General features: G+C 43.8%; 1 protein-coding gene across 1 annotated transcript in view; it reads left to right on the top strand.

Moving 5' to 3' along the window:
• The window catches only part of camkk1a (calcium/calmodulin-dependent protein kinase kinase 1, alpha a), a gene marked incomplete at both ends in the record, with an annotated part of 83,052 nt that overhangs the window by 33,935 nt on the left and 31,053 nt on the right, over nucleotides 1-18,064 (top strand). Inside the window, 3 exons of the mRNA XM_083637765.1 lie at nucleotides 3,894-3,930; nucleotides 4,890-4,911; nucleotides 6,681-6,769. Coding sequence (XP_083493891.1) covers nucleotides 3,894-3,930; nucleotides 4,890-4,911; nucleotides 6,681-6,769 — 148 coding nt within the window. The remainder of the gene's footprint in view (nucleotides 1-3,893; nucleotides 3,931-4,889; nucleotides 4,912-6,680; nucleotides 6,770-18,064) is intronic.

Genomic DNA, 18,064 nt, shown 5'->3' with positions numbered 1-18,064 from the left:
CTCCTTTCCTCTCTTCTCTTCTCCTCTCCTCTCGTCTCCTCGTCCCTCCTCTCTTCTCCTCTCCCCCCCTCTCTTCTCCTCTCTTCTCCTTTCCTCTCCTCTCTTCTCCTTTCCTCTCCTCTCTTCTCCTTTCCTCTCTTCTCCTCTCCTCTCCTCTCCTCTCTTCTCCTCGCCTCTTCTCTCTTCTCCTCTCCTCTTCTCTTCTCCTCTCATCTCCTCTCGTCTCCTCTCCTAGCCCCTCCTCTCTTCTCCTCTCATCTCAACTCTTCTCCTCTCCTCTCCTCGCCCCTCTCTAATCCTCTCTTCTCCTCTCCTCGCCCCTCCCCTCCTCACCCCTCCTCTCCCCTCCCCTCCTCTCCTCACCCCTCCTCTCTTCTCCTCTCCTCACCCCTCCTCTCTTCTCCTCTCTTCACCCCTCCTCTCCCCTCCCCTCCTCTCCTCACCCCTCCCCTCCTCTCCTCACCCCTCCTCTCTTCTCCTCTCCTCACCCCTCCTCTCTTCTCCTCTCTTCACCCCTCCTCTCCCCTCCCCTTCTCTTCTCTCCTCTCCTGGCTGCTTTGTCCACCCTCTTCCCTCCCGCACACTCTCAGAATGGGCATATTATGTGGGCCAGGGGCAAGTCTGCTCCCTCTCTCTGTCTCTGTCTCCCTCTGTTCATGGCTGTGCTTGGCTCAGGATCACATTCATTAGGGGTATCCAACTGATTCCTGTGAGACTGCAGGCCAGTCCATCTAATAATGGATAGAGTTTTTCTGTCTGTGCAAAAGATGAAAGCCCACACGGAGAGGAACAGTTTAAAAATGGTTGAAAGTGATATGGTGATCACAGATGGTTAGGAAGAGACAGTATAACTGGCTCTGTACTCACCAAGGACTGTGCCTGTTGTTATGAGTGCAGACCCACCACTTAAAATCCAGATTTCAATATTTGCTATTGCAACATACTGTAAGTCACGGATACATTCTTTACACACCATGGTCATTTGGCTGATGACCATGGCCGACAACTCCATTACAGTTACAGCTTTTGGTCATTTCATTTAGAAAGATGAAGACAAAAAAGTATTTTAAGCAAAAAGTATACTCTATTCATGCTAACATTAGCATATGTATGAGATCACAAAATAAAGCACACATTTGGCTATTCTATGTATTTTTTTCATCTTTGCAACTGTTGTGAACAGTTTGCAACAGTGAGTGAACAGTGTTCATGTTGTTAAGAGGTGTTTTTCCCCTGCTCTTGTTTATCTAGTATTCTGCCTTTGTCAAGTCAAGTTTATTTGTATAGCCTTAATTCACAAGCATGTCTCAGAGGGCTTCACAGAGAAGGTCAAGTTAAGTTAAGTTATAAGTTAAGTTATCCTTTATTTATCCCCATGGGGAAATTCATCCTCTGCATTTGACCCATCCTCTACTAGGAACCTTCCTAGAACTAGGAGCAGTGGGCAGCTGCAGTGCAGTGCAACTCCAGTTCTTTTGCCATTGCCCTGGTCAGGGCTACTGACAGGAGTACCCTAACATACATGTATTTTGATGGTGGGAGGAAACCGGAGCCCCCGGAGGAAACCCACACGAACACGGCGAGAACATGCAAACTCCACACAGAAAGGACCTCGGACGGACCGGGGTTCGAACCCGGGACATAAAGACAGTGAATGGTGCACAACCAAAATATAACCTCACATAGGCTGTCAACAAACTGTCTTCCGGGCCGTGTGTGGCCCTAGTCTTCTGTATGGGCCGACTGAGACCCAGCCGGCGAAGGGCGGCGGCCATTTTAACCACAGTTATGGCAGCCCCGAAAGACGAAAGGGCGCCACCTGTCGTTACAACTGAACACCACACATATCAATGACAAATCAGCCATAACCAATAGAAGTGAATATTAGCATATCTACATAGGAAGGGGACAACTGTAACACAGGGTATACTGGGGCTGGGCGGTACGGTCTCAATATCACGAATAGTCACAGGGGTCAGTTTCGAAATATACTAATGTATATCACAATATTGTTTGTATAAGTAAAGTAACATTTTGCAATCAAGTTATCATGTATTATAATTACCAGGCGATATTAGTCTGACATTTATCGCCCAGCACTAGGGCATACAGCAGCGACTCAATCCGCCTGGCCATCCCGCTGCAGTGGCCGGGGTAGCAGCGGCACACTAGAACCAGCAGTAGCCAAATGAGCAACAGCTCAGACAATCTGACTATTCTAGCCATTAACCAGAAATAACTAGCACACAAGGAATAAGAGTGAAGGCAGCTTTTTCCATGGAGCTTTGTCCATGCTTTATCTGAGAGGAGGCCCGTGGTCTCAGACTTTGGAATCCTCTGGTCTGGCTAATCCACAGCCTACAGTTGGGCTGTAGCTAATCTATACCCTAACCAAAACTATTCTGACCTACCGGCATCCCTCAACCAATGATGGAAGACTTTCTGCTCCACCAAAACACACTTGAAGGACTGTCAGTTTATTTATTTTCATTTCCTAGATTTAGTTATTCAGTGACTGTTTCAAACAAATCCAGGACCAGAGATTAAATACCATCAGCATAGCCAATTCTACTACGATAATCAGTGTGCTCGGTTCATCGTCTCCCGAGTGTCCACCCTAGAATTGAGCGTGCAAAAATTCTAGTTTGCTTAATATGATGTGAATCTCTACAACAGGTGGATAAGGTCAAACTTCTGGGTGTAATAATTGATAGTCAACTGTCATGGGTAGAAAACATCGATTGAACGGTTAGGGAAATGGGCAACGGTATCTCTATGGCAAGGAAACGCATTCCATACAGTATGTTCCACTACACATTCTGGGGCAAGTAGTCAAGTCTTTAATCCTAAACCACCTGGACTATTGCTCACCTGTATGGTCATCTGCATCAAAGAGCGCACTGAGGAAACTACAAATTGTCCAGAACAGAGCCGCCACACTCGTTTTACATTGCCCAATAAGAACGAACACACATATAGCATGCACCGTAAACTCTCATGGTTACCAGTCAAGAAAAGGCTTGCCTTAAGCACAGTCACGCTCTTTAGCAACAGTATTTATACCACCAAACCCCAATTCATTCATAGTGAAATTGTCAGATGAATAACGTCCATATTCATTTCACTAGAATAGTGAAATGAATGACGTCCATATTCATTTCACTAGAACAGCAGGTGACGACCAAATCATGTTACCTCGCCCAAAATCAAGCGCCTTAAAAAAGGCAGTTATCTATCGTGCCATCAGTCACTGGAATAGCCGCCCCTTTCACATACGTCAATCAAATAATACGTCCTCTTTCAAATACCTTTTAAGAACACATTACTTACGCAGATGATCAATAGTCCAGTCAGTGTTGGTCATGTGCAATGGTATTCCATGTACTCACAATTGTATGTACATAGTAATTCACTACTAATTTGTATACTACAATTCTGTGATTAATTCTTTCTTACTTATTTGCTACTCACCTAAAGTAACACAACTCAAAGTGCACGTGTTAAATGTTACACATATATGATGTTTTATGTATCTCATGAATAACATGTAAACATTACACAAATGTGATGTTGTATATACTGTATGTATATGATCATGCTTATGATGATGTGTATTTTGGACCCCAGGAAGACTAGCTGGTGCCACAGGAATCAGCTAATGGGGATCCTTTTGAAATAAATAACAAATGTGAGGTTCAGTTCACTTTGCACAGAAACAGCCAGTAGAAATAGTTTTTACTTTTATACTTGGTTACATTTCAGAGCCTGTACTTTTTGACTTTTACTTGAGTAAACAAGTTGAATTTCTACTTTTACCAGAGTCTTTTTTACGGAAGTAACTGTTCTTATACTTAAGTAAAGAATGTGTGTACTTTTCCCATCTCTGGTTGCAGGTGTTGGATGATCCAGCGGAGGACAACCTTCACATGGGTATGCAGACCATATACTGTACTCTGTGTCTAAATCCTCTTTTCAGGGTTCCCACGAGTCCTTGAAATCCTTGAAAGTTTGTGGGGGAAAAAATCAAATCCATTTGAAAATAGACATAAATAGACAATTATGGATAGACTGAAAGATATTGAAAGAGACATGTTTAGACAGACTAGACATTCAAAGTGCTCGAATGTATTTATTTTGTGCAAGAATAGAAGTTCTTCTGATATTCTTTTTTTACTTAACATTAGTAAATAGGTTTTATACGGCACAGTTGAGAAGTGTTCACACATTCAAGGCTCTCTCTTAATTCTTGTCTGTGAGCTTCTGTAAACCCTCTCATTATTAAAAAAATATCAAAATATTGTAACAGTAATACCTTGATCCATGTCTCAAACTATGGCATGTTGGGTCCTTGAATTTGAGGGAATTCGCTGTTTAAGAAGGTGTGGGAACCTTGTCTTTTTCTCCCTTTCACTGTCTTTTCCTTTCATTCAGCTTATGCCACTCGGCATATATGCCACCAATGCGTGTTCTTATAACTTATTCATAATTCAGATCGTCTCACGCAGAATCCTTCCTTCAGTACTGCCAGCTCACAGTTAGGATGCCTGCTAGAGTGAAACGTCAAACTCCTCATCTGCTTAATGTGGCACATTCAACTAATAGATCCTTTTCACAGCAGCCATTTTGTGTCTCAATGCAGGGTAAACACAGGTGTAACCAACAACAACATTAATGAGCCTCCCCCGGCAGTGCACAGGAGCACCGAAATGGAATGGAAGTTGGAAACCATCATTAATGTTATTGGTTACACTTGTTTACCCTGCCTTGAGACACAAAATGGCTGCCGAGAAAAGGGTCAATACAATGCTCAAGTGCCAATTGACTGAACGGATAGGATGGACTTACAGTATGTGTTCCTCTCTCCTCCCCCTCCCCTTTCTTTCTGACAGTGTTTGAGCTAATGCGCAAGGGGTGAGTACAGGACACGTCCTTTTTTAATAATTGAAGGCATATCCCTGCTGCTCCTCTACCTTCGCCTCTTCACTCCTCCGTCTCTCCATCCCTGCTTTGCTCTCTGCAGTGTGCTCCTTCATTACGCCAAGCTAACCCAGCGCCATTGTTCGCTTTATCCCAGGCTTCAAAGGGAGTCATAACGTTCTTAGGTTTTCACAGTTATTACCAGTGCCAGTGAGCCCTGTAAATGTTTGATACGTGAGCTGTTCCCTCCTACACCACTCACAATTTGTGATCATCTAACGATGTGAAACGCTAATGTCTTTATAAGCAAATGGAGGGGTGGGGGTGGGGTGCCAGTATTATTTCACATGTTGGAAGTAATAACTGACATTGTTTCAATAGCAGGATGCCAACTAAAGGTGCATTCTCACGGGGAACGATTGCTTTCGTTACATTCCGTTCTGCGCCTGGGCACGGTTAACCCCCTCCCCTCTTCCCCGCTGGTCAGCTTTCAGATTACAACATTTCTTCCGCGCTCGGAAACGGAACAGAGTGCACTTGCATCATCAACTATACTTGCAGTGTATCCTCGCCCGTGTGTTGTCTATGTGGTTCGGAACGGTTGGCTTTCACATTCGCAAGTGTTCCGTGCCCGGGCACGTCAAAGCGTTCGCCAGACCACCTTTTCAAGTGGATCCTGTCACGGTTCCCTGTTGCGTGGAACGGAACGCAACGTTCACACTCAACGTTCTGAAACTGGGGTCAATTTTGGGGACAAGTGTGCTCAGGAACGGTACCAGGGCACCAGTGTGAAAGCATTCCTAGTGAGAGAAGCGATTGTTTGCTCTTGTTAGGGAATGATCACTGACTGCGTTTACATGGACTTGAGTATCATGAGGCTTATCCCGTTTTTTCTTTCCGTCTATCTTTCTGTCTTTCTCATATTCATGATATGGCGTTTACACAATAGAGAAATCTGGTTATTCATACTGGATATCCCTGTATACATGATCAATACTAGTATCCCATTTACTGATTACTGAATGCTATTTGCGAAGGCACCTGTGATGTTTACAACACAAACCAGCAATGTTATACGCAAGTATCATAACACTAGCTAATACTATTACTACTACTACTGCTACTACAACTAATAATAATAATAACTATAATTATATTACTTGAAATTACAAAGTGGTGAATAGGCCATTCATGCTAGATGAAATGGGGGTTTTATTACTCCCATGAGTATTCTCTGTGGGGGCCATTTGTCTAAATCTACAATTTACTGTAGGAATAATTTGGCTACAAGGTTACGACAGATCTTTTTATCCTTTTAAATCCAGGTTGTACATCTTGATGGCATCACATTGGACTTGATGATCTCTAGTTCACACAGAAAGATTTCCTCATGCGCTGGCTGAAGGAATATGAATTGAATGAAGTATGAATTGAATCCCCTGGGGCACCGGAGTATCACAGAATATTAATATTGATATTGATATTGATATTGATGTGTAGAACGGGTTGGTATAGGGTTATACCTATCTTTCTCGAAGCCATTTGGAATTGTTTTATTATATTTTTTACAGTTAGACGTTGAGTGACAGTGAGTGAGGCATGAAAGATGTTTAAATCTCTGTTCAGCTGTTCACTCCATTTCCATATTTTCACATGTGGAATGAATTTCTTGTGCAAATAATCAAACCAATGATATAGATAATTTGTGGATTTGTCTGCCTGTATGTCTGTTTATTTTCTACATTGTCCACCTGGATTTGCAGTCCGGTGATGGAGGTGCCCACAGACAGTCCCTTCTCAGAGGAGCAGTCAAGGCTTTACTTCAGAGACATCATCCTGGGCATAGAGTATTGTAAGTATCTGATGCAGGGAGACAGCATAAGATAGGACATGGTGTTACAGTATATGCCATGATTTTTGGCCAGCGGGAGCTGCCACTACAAACAGCCTTGTCGCTAAGGAATCTTGAACAGACTTCACGCAGGAGTTCTTCTGTTGAGTGACGTCTGCTCCACACCATTCAGAGGAAGCCTTTCAGCTTTTGGGTGGGAGCTGCGGGACTCAGCCAATAAGGTCCACTCCTGTTGATTGATGTCTGTTGCACGCCAATCAGACGAAGCTTTTGGGTGGGAGCTGCGGTACTCAGCCAATCAGGTCCACTCCTGTTGAGTGATGTCTGCTGCATCCAATCCAATGAAGCCTTTCAGGCTTTGGGTGGGACTCAGCCAAGAAATGCGGACTCCAATCGGTTACTCAGGCAGGCAGAGAAGAGATGAGGAATTACTCAGTTTTACAGTAAATGTCAGGACTTTGACCTGTATTCATCAAGGACACAGCTAATTTCCAATATATATTGATTTTCAGCAGAAAAAGTGTTGAGTATCTCTTTGTATGTATTTAGTAGTTTAGGTTTAGTTTTAGTGTACGTCAGATAGCCTAGGTTGTGTGTTTGTAAAAAGAAAAAGAAATGTTCATCTCTTTGTTTGTTGAGTTTAGTTTAGTGGCCACTGGCCAGGGACAAGTTAGGGATAGTCATGGGTCGAAAGTGTTGTGTTCCCGGGTGCAAAAGCTACACCGGTGTGCAGTGCCTCAGTTTCCCGGAGACTCGGACATCAGGCTGTAATGGCTGCGACATCTGGGCCTAGCAGATCCGTTGCCTCGAGAGGGTGTTTGGCTGCAATCCTGAATTCCCCCCGGATAGTTTCTCTAACCCACTCCCCCAGTAGGTCAGCGCCGGTGTCACGGCCACCACCAGCAATACGCTGTGTTGTTTTATGTGCTTAGAATGCATTTCAAGAAACTGCTCTAGCTTTCATTGCAAAACTTTGGCCAATGCTAATTAGCCGACTCCTGTCTGCCTGCCATCATGCTAGCATATTAGCCAGGCTAATATGCTCGAACACAGACCCGACAGCTTTGACTGGTGCTGGCTCGCTCCCCCAGTGGTCCCAATGCATCCATACACTTATATTACCTTCAGATAAAGGTTGTAAGCTCATCTGTAACTATCGGTGACATTCCTGATACAATCCACTTCCATGATCTTTAGACATGTTGTAAATGCATCCCAGCATATCGGCGACATTTTGGAACCCTCAGTATTGTGCTAACGCTAGACTATGCTAACGCTAACTTTCACAATAACGAACAAGGCTCATTCAGGGTAGGCCTAGTATTATATTAAAAAAAATAGAGTCCGCACACTGCTGGACTTGCTCCCAGTTGATTTATTTTTAACGTTTCGGTCAACAAGGACCTTCTTCAGAAATGAAGCAGGAAGTGACAGAGCACTCAAACTTATACAGTATGGGTCACACCCATCCACCAATTGGCAGAGGGGAAAAAACTGTCATGTGAGCACAATCAACCAGTAAGAAAATGGAGTGCATCTTGCTTCACACAGGTAAATAAATCAATGAAGTATACAAACCCAAGACAAACAATTAATAAAATGCAATATATGACCAGTGTAGGAGATCAGATGTCTGATATCTGATCTTCTTACTGGTTGATTTGACACATGACACTTTTTTCCCCTCTGCCAATTGGTGGATGGGTGTGACCCATACTGTATAAGTTTGAGTGCTCTGTCACTTCCTGCTTCATTTCTGAAGAAGGTCCTTGTTGACCGAAACGTTAAAAATAAATCAACTGGGAGCAAGTCGAGCAGTGTGCGGACTCTATTTCTTTTGATATGTTTCATTGCTTTTGTCCTGCACCTGCATTTTGAGTGGATGTGCGCGCTCTACTTTTTATATAGGCTTAGTTTTATAACTTTTACTTGCTGCTCCTGCACATCACAGCACAGGCTAAATGATGCAACATAAATATACATTATGTAAAGTCATGGCATAAATGTGTTTTTATTGAAAAATAAAAAGCTAGTCTTGTTGGAGTGGATATCACAGTGCAACCATGTTACGATCAAACTTCATTATATCACGTTGTATTTGCGAGGGGTTTATATACCCCCATCGCTGTATGTGTGTTTCTATTAGGGTTTAAATTTCATTTAATTTCATTTTGTCCAATATTCAAATATTCCAGAATTGCATGTTGTGTTAAAAATAAATATTCTTTCTATCTAACTTTTTGATGATTTGATGATGCCTGATTTGATGGTTTTCTTGTAAAAAGTTATGCCGCCTCAAAGCTTTCTGGGAAATATCCAAACTGGTGTTTGGACAGGAGAAGGGAGGGGGTGGTGGATGGAGAGAAGGGAGAAACAGGAGCAGCAGATCCATTCACAGCACTATCTGGTTCTTTGAAGTAGAAGTACAAATTAGCAGCACGAAAAAGGAAAATCTCTAATATATTTAGCAAAATGTTTAAGGGGGCAGCGTAGGCTATTTGATGATGATTTTGGGATACTGCTAACTGGGAGAGATGTAATTAGAACAATAGAAGTTGAAGAAAAGGCACCATGAGGCTATACAGAGGGGTGGGGTCCTTTTAATGCGTTTATTTTTTTTACAATAAATACACACACCTCACAAAGTTCATGTGTATGAATGGATTATAATAAAATGTTTTATTAAATTCAAGTACAGAGCCCTCCACATTAACAATGAGGCTCATTAACCCTGGCCATATGCTAGGTTTCGACCTAGCCTTGTTTAAATATCCTTACTATTGAGTCTTATGTGAACAAGGAGTGTAAAACGCATGAAAAACATCAGATCCATTTCCAAAGATATCTTTGGCAACAGTACTGTACATGTATTATGCTCTCTCACTATCCTTGGGGCGGGGGGAAAAGAACACCACCACATAAACCAGTCTTTGGCATGGTGGTTTTTTCACGTTTTTGTAGGAGCATACGGTGGGCCATACGGTTCTTAATTCTCCATGTCCGGGCCCCGGAGGTCTGGCTGCTGTGTGTGTGCTATACACCTCATCAGTATGGAGCCTCCGGTCAATGGAAAGGTTTTTCTCTGGCTGTGTCCTCATTTGCAGAAGTGGATCAATTTCACAGGGCTGCCAGCTTAATGATTAGCGCAGATCAATGCGGCCTCTCTGAGCCTCGTGGTGCATCTTCAACACTGTACAGATGCCTAGAAACAAGATCAATGCGGCCTCTCTCTGAGCCTTGAGGTGCATCTTCAACATTATACAGATGCCTAGAAACAAGATCAATGCGGCCTCTCTCTGAGCCTCGAGGTGCATCTTCAACACTACAGATGCCTAGAAACAAGATCAATGCGGCCTCCCTCTGAGCCTCGAAGTGCATCTTCAACAATATACAGACGCCTAGAAACAAGATCAATGCGGCCTCTCTCTGAGCCTCGAAGTGCATCTTCAACACTATACAGACGCCTAGAAACAAGATCAATGCAGCCTCTCTCTGAGCCTCGAAGTGCATCTTCAACACTATACAGACTCCTAGAAACAAGATCAATGCGGCCTCTCTCTGAGCCTCGAGGTGCATCTTCAACAATATACAGACACCTAGAAACAAGATCAATGCGGCCTCTCTCTGAGCCTCGAAGTGCATCTTCAACACTATACAGACTCCTAGAAACAAGATCAATGTGGCCTCTCTCTGAGCCTCGAAGTACATCTTCAACACTATACAGACTCCTAGAAACAAGGTCAACGCGGCCTCTCTCTGAGCCTCGAGGTGCATCTTCAACAATATACAGGCTCCTAGAAACAAGATCAATACGGCCTCTCTCTGAGCCTCGAGGTGCAACTTCAACACTATACAGACTCCTAGAAACAAGATCAATACGGCCTCTCTCTCAGCCTCGAAGTGCATCTTCAACACTATACAGACTCCTAGAAACAAGATCAATGCGGCCTCTCTCTGAGCCTCGAGGTGCATCTTCAACACTATACAGACGCCTAGAAACAAGATCAATGCAGCCTCCCTCTGAGCCTCGAAGTGCATCTTCAACACTATACAGACGCCTAGAAACAAGATCAATGCGGCTTCTCTCTGAGCCTCGAGGTGCATCTTCAACAATATACAGATGCCTAGAAACAAGATCAATAATCAATGCGGCCTCTCTCTGAGCCTCGAGATGCATCTTCAACAATATACAGATGCCTAGAAACAAGATCAATGCGGCCTCTCTCTGAGCCTCGAGGTGCATCTTCAACACTATACAGACTCCTAGAAACAAGATCAATGCGGCCTCTCTCTGAGCCTCGAGGTGCATCTTCAACAATATACAGACTCCTAGAAACAAGATCAATGCGGCCTCCCTCTGAGCCTCGAGGTGCATCTTCAACACTATACAGATGCCTAGAAACAAGATCAATGTGGCCTCTCTCTGAGCCTCGAAGTGCATCTTCAACACTATACAGACTCCTAGAAACAAGATCAATGCGGCCTCTCTCTGAGCCTCGAGGTGCATCTTCAACAATATACAGACTCCTAGAAACAAGATCAATGCGGCCTCTCGCTGAGCCTCGAAGTGCATCTTCAACATTATACAGACTGCTAGAAACAAGATAAATGCGGGCTCTCTCTGAGCCTCGAAGTGCATCTTCAACACTCTACAGATGCCTATAAACAAGATCAATGCGGCCTCTCTCTGAGCCTCGAGGTGCATCTTCAACACTATACAGACGCCTAGAACCAAGATCAATGCGGCCTCTCTCTGAGCCTCGAGGTGCATCTTCAACACTATACAGACGCCTAGAAACAAGATCAATGCGGCCTCTCTCTGAGCCTCGAGGTGCATCTTCAACATTATACAGACTGCTAGAAACAAGATCAATGCGGCCTCTCTCTGAGCCTCGAGGTGCATCTTCAACACTATACAGACGCCTAGAAACAAGATCATTGTGGCCTCTGAGCCTCGAGGTGCATCTTCAACACTATACAGACACCTAGAAACAAGTGCATGCCATTTATGCAACAAGGTTCAGTGTGCTTAAAGCAATATCTTTTTCACCTTACTATAACATTTTCACACAAACCTCCTGCAGCAGTCAGCCTTTAGCATGTGCTTTGTCACTGACATTCAGGTCTTCGCCCCCCCCCCCCCAGATCACAATATCAATAATTACAAAACGGCTACATTACTTAATAATGAACCTTTTCCTAAGTCGCCCCTTTTTGCTCTGTGCTCCAATAACAGTTGTGCAAGCTTGTAGCAGCCTATGGAGTCAGCCTAGAGTGAGTGGTGTCACAATTCACTCTATAGGGCTGCACATTTTACTAAATTCAGACATTTTAAAATTGGGACAGACAGTTCACACAACCTAACTAGATACATAATTATATATCAAACCCTGCAGCTACTTCTGCTTTCACTCACAATGTCGAAATATAAGCTATATAATGTACAGTTCTTGAGATATTAACATTTGTTTGACAGGGGGAGGGGCAGACTTAGGATCGGTCAATTGTGTGATACTTTATTGATCCTTGAGAGGTCATCAATCAATGAGTCTTCTTGCTCAAGGTGACTTCAGCAAGGTGCTGGTCACCAAGGGGCTTGATCCAGGTTGCTCCAATTAAATTTGTGTGGCATTTGTGTCAAAAAGTGAAATATTCCATTAAAGCATGTCTTGTAAAAATTCTGAAAGCTGAATTGTTACAGTATGTAGTGCAGTCTTCATGACAATAGTCACTCTGTAGGTCGTTGACATCCTGTCTCTTTGATTTGGGTCTCATTAGCGCTAACAATTGTTAATTCCCAAGGCCCATAATCTTGTCAAGTGTTTCATGTTTGATTAGGCCTCCTCAGACATGAGGGCACCACGGCACTTATCCAATCAGTGGAGTGTCCAGGGCTAAACTTCACACTGCTATTAAGTGTCAAGGCTTAGAGAGTGTCCAGGGCTAACCTTCACACTGCTATTAAGTGTCAAGGCTTAGAGAGTGGCCAGGGCTAAACTTCACAATGCTATTAAGGTCAAGGCCAGTAGCGGAGCGTACACCGGGGCAGAGGATGCGCCCGCCCCGGGCCCATGCCCCCATCCAATTTTTTTTTTTTTTTTTTTTTGCATGCCAGGCCAGGCCAGGCCTGAGTGTGAGAGCAATCAATAGACAATAACATTGGTGTGTTTAAAATTAGATATTCCACTAAATATGGCTAAAACAGATTCAAAAAGGCAAATTTTTCTTCACCGCTGGCCTTAATTGGAAAAAAGAAATTGGGGATGGGGGGGCCCCCTAAGAGTTTCGCCCCCCGTGGGCTGATAAGGTTGCTCCGCCCCTGGTCAAGTCTTAGCCTTAGAGAGTGTCCAGGGCTAAACTTCACACTGCTATTAAGTGTCGAGGCTTAGAGAGTGTGCAGGGCTAAACTTCACACTGCTATTAAGTGTCAAGGCTTAGAGAGTGTGCAGGGCTAACCTTCACACTGCTATTAAGTGTCAAGGCTTAGAGAGTGTGCAAGGCTAACCTTCACACTGCTATTAAGTGTCAAGGCTTAGAGAGTATCCAGGGCTAAACTTCACACTATTAAGTGTCAAGGCTTAGAGAGTGTCCAGGGCTAAACTTCACACTATTAAGTGTCAAGGCTTAGAGAGTGTCCAGGGCTAAACTTCACACTGCTATTAAGTGTCAAGGCTTAGAGAGTGTCCAGGGCTAAACTTCACACTGCTATTAAGTGTCAAGGCTTAGAGAGTGTCCAGGGCTAAACTTCACACTGCTATTAAATGTCAATGCTTAGAGAGTGTCCAGGGCTAAACTTCACACTATTAAGTGTCAAGGCTTAGAGAGTGTCCAGGGCTAAACTTCACACTGCTATTAAGTGTCAAGGCTTAGAATACATACAGCAGCATGAGTCTTTGTAGATGGTGGTCCTGTGAGAGTGAGTGTAGGATATACAGCAGCAGCATGAGTCTTTGTAGATGATGGTCCTGTGAGAGTGAGTGTAGGATACAGCAGCATGAGTCTTTGTAGATGGTGGTCCTGTGAGAGTGAGTGTAGGACATACAGCAGCATGAGTCTTTGTAGATGGTGGTCCTGTGAGAGTGAGTGTAGGATATACAGCAGCAGCATGAGTCTTTGTAGATGGTGGTCCTGTGAGAGTGAGTGTAGGACATACAGCAGCATGAGTCTTTGTAGATGGTGGTCCTGTGAGAGTGAGTGTAGGACATACAGCAGCATGAGTCTTTGTAGATGGTGGTCCTGTGAGAGTGAGTGTAGGACATACAGCAGCATGAGTCTTTGTAGATGATGGTCCTGTGAGAGTGAGTGTAGGATATACAGCAGCAGCATGAGTCTTTGTAGATGATGGTCCTGTGAGAGTGAGTGTAGGATATACAGCAGCAGCATGAGTCTTTGTAGATGGTGGTCCTGTGAGAGTGAGTGTAGGATATACAGCAGCAGCATGAGTCTTTGTAGATGGTGGTCCTGTGAGAGTGAGTGTAGGATATACAGCAGCAGCATGAGTCTTTGTAGATGATGGTCCTGTGAGAGTGAGTGTAGGATATACAGCAGCATGAGTCTTTGTAGATGGTGGTCCTGTGAGAGTGAGTGTAGGATATACAGCAGCAGCATGAGTCTTTGTAGATGGTGGTCCTGTGAGAGTGAGTGTAGGATATACAGCAGCAGCATGAGTCTTTGTAGATGGTGGTCCTGTGAGAGTGAGTGTAGGATATACAGCAGCAGCATGATCTTTGTAGATGGTGGTCCTGTGAGAGTGAGTGTAGGATATACAGCAGCAGCATGAGTCTTTGTAGATGGTGGTCCTGTGAGAGTGAGTGTAGGATATACAGCAGCAGCATGAGTCTTTGTAGATCAGGGGTCTCAAACTCACGGCCCACGGGCCGCATGCAGCCCGCCGGCGCCCCCTGTGTGGCCCGCGATGGAATTGCAAAAAAAAAAAAAAAAAAAATTTTTTTACAATGCACCTGAACGCAACATGCAAGATACCCGCTGAATAAGTTTCCAAATGTTCATGTCATTCTGGCCAATACTCCACTTCTGTTACAGTATATGTTATATCGTCTGTCCAGAAAAAAAAGTCACTTAAGCAACATCAGCCTTTCAGCCAACACAGTGGCAGAGCGGATTACTGAGCTGTCAAGTGACATTTATGATCAGTTCTAATTCTAGCTGGAGTTCCAAGGGACAGTTGAAAATTAACACTGCCTAATTTAGTAATGTGCATTGTCCCTAAAAAAAGAAAACAAAGTCCCTCAAATAAACAAATAAATTGCTAATGTAAAAAATAGAATGTCCCTCAAATAAATGAATAAATTGTTAACCCTCGCATGGTCTTCGGGTCAATCTGACCCGTTTTAGAATTTCAACATCAAGGAAAAGTATGTTAAAATATTTTTTTCTCTATGAAACTTCTTCCGCTTGGCTCATTTACTGTACTAAACATGTGATATGAAAATGATACATTTCATGCATTTGCTACCCCCCCCTGCATCAACATATAACACCCATGGTCTTCGGGTCAATTTGACCCGGCCATTGAAAGTGGAGGCTAAAAGGGGTCAGAAGTGAAATTTAGACAATTTCTTTCTTTGAAAATGTTAGACATATTGGTATTTTCTAGTAAACATTGCATTCTGACACACACACACACACACACACACACACACACACACACACACACACACACACACACACACACAATGAAAGTTCACTCAGAGTTGACAGTATGTTTTGATACTTTTTTGCTATTTTTAGCTACAGGTCACCTCTCTTGCACCTGTGTGGGGTGTCCACCCGCTATGCCGACCACCCGCATTGCCGACCTTAGGTTTAGGCGTGGGGGGTGGGAGAGGTTAGGGTTTGGGTTAGGGTCTGGGGGAGGTTAGGTTTAGGCGTGGGGGTGGGAGAGGTTAGGTTTTGGGTTAGGGTCTGGGGGAGGTTAGGTTTAGGCATGGGGGGAGGTTAGGTTTGGCGTGGGGGCAGGGAGAGGTTAGCTCCAGCCGGTCCACCGACACGCTGCACGCCGCCTCGCTCATGAGCTGGTTCTGCTTGTGGGCTATCGGCATTGCGGCCTGTCGGCACATAGACCCTGTGTGGGTGGAAACCCCGGGAAAGAGTTGTTGAGATAAGCATTTTTTGTTGCAAGTAGGTGGTGCTAAGGCGAATTGCAAGAAGTTTTATTTGTTGCCAGTAGGTGGCGCTATGCCGAATTGCCTGGAATTCAGCTCCCTGCACTCCGTTGGGTCCCCCTAAGCGCACTCCCCGAGTTTGAAGTTGATCGGACGAGGGGTTCTCAAGATAAACCACTTGTTGTGTTGCCAGTAGGTGGCGCTATGCCGAATTGCACGAAAACAGGTCACTGTTCTCCGTCACGTACTCCTTAGTACACTCCTAAAGTTTGAAGTAGATCCGACCAATGGTTCTGGAGATCCGGGAGGAACACACAAGGATCACACGCACTGTGTTGGCAGTAGGTGGCGCTATACCGAATTGCACGAAAACAGGTCACTGTACTCCATCACGTACTCCTTAGTACACTCCCAAAGTTTGAAGTAGATCCGACCAACGGTTCTCGAGATCCGGGAGGAACACACGCACACAGGAACACACGTACGCACAGACGCACAGACAGACAGACGCACTGACAGCGACAATCTCATAATCTCCTCGCGGAGATAATAAATAAACTTGAGTAGCTCTTTATTAAAATGAAGAACAAACTATGATTAGTAGGATTTTTGGGGTTTATAACGACTTTAGAATGGTTGAACATGAGCCGCGTCAAATTGACCCGAAGGCCCTCGGTGTGACCAAAAGACGAAGACCATCTGAGACACTCCGCCCATTTTCAACCAGCTTTGTATCATTAGAACATCAGTAGTATATCAGAAAACTGTAAACGGTTTTGAAGTCTGTCATTTAATTTGACAGTTATTGAGTGTTAAAGTGTGGACCAGTGACATCACTGGTCCACACTAACTCAAATTAATAACTCATTAACTCAAATCAACTCTCAATAACTGTGAAACTATTCATCATTCATCTAGTTTGACAGTTATTGAGAGTTGATTTGAGTTAATGAGTTATTAATTTGAGTTAGTGTGGACCAGTGATGTCACTGGTCCACACTTTAACACTCAATAACTGTCCAACTAAATGACAGACTTCAAAACCGTTTACAGTTTTCCGATATACTACTGATGTTCTAATGACACAAAGCTGGTTGAAAATGGGCAGAGTGTTCCTTTAATGTTGAGAATTCGAACGGTTGCATTTTTCTCTCTTTTTTTTAAATACATGAAGTGGCCCCCTTGTGACAAGACTGGACACTCAGCGGCCCCCAGGTCATTTGAGTTTGAGACCCCTAAGCCTTAGAGAGTGTCCAGGGCTAAACTTCACACTGCTATTAAGTGTCCAGGCTTAGAGAACAGCTTACGTCTGCACGTTAGTCTCAGTCTTTACCTACAGTAGATGAATTTGAACTCCCAGTGCTCACATTATTCTTATGCTGCAATGATCTAACCAAAGCTTTGATTACTTAACTGTCGTGGTCACTGTGTGTGGGTGTGGGTGTGGGTGGGTGGTAACCAGGATACGCAGGCACTGTCATTAAACTGTCTTGAAATATCTGAGGTTGTCTTCTTCATGTCAGCGTGATGTGCAGTATTGTGAATATGTCATCATATTCTTTAGTGGAGAGCGTTGAGTTTTTCTCCCTCGCATATTTCTGTCTGGCATTCTCACATTTTCCTTCAATGAACAACTGACATTTAGAAACAAATTTATATTTTTTTATTTCAAACCTTTATTTAACCAGGTAAAAGACTCATTGAGATTTAAAATCCCTTTTTCAAGAGAAACCTGGCCAAGAGTGCAGCATAAAAAAACATACATTTAGGTTCCATACAGACACACAAATAACAAACATTTGAAGAGGCACACTTGGAATTACATAGGTAATGAGTTAAGTTCAGAAACAATTTCCAATGCTTCCACTTTCTAAGTCCTTTGAAATAGAACCACAGGCATCATGTCATCATGAGTTCTGGCAATTTTAAGTCTTTGTTCCAGGGTCAACGTATTTAAACCTTTTTGCCTAGCTCAGTGTGAACATGTAGAACAGTCGACTGCAGCATCTTGTGAGTCAATGGAGTGCAGGCTGTAATGGCCTTGGCTTCTGAGGAGGTGTGTAGAGTAGTAGGGACCAGTCCAAGAAGAGTTTTATAGATAAAACTCAACCAAAGGCTATGCCTGCATACATACAGAGATGACCAATCAGCTTTTGCATACAAGGTCCAA

Source organism: Poromitra crassiceps (assembly GCF_964638095.1).
Source record: "Poromitra crassiceps genome assembly, chromosome: 1".
NCBI lineage: Eukaryota > Metazoa > Chordata > Actinopteri > Beryciformes > Melamphaidae > Poromitra > Poromitra crassiceps.
Note: the sequence above shows the minus strand (reverse complement) of the source record. Positions and strands in the feature narration are given on the sequence as shown.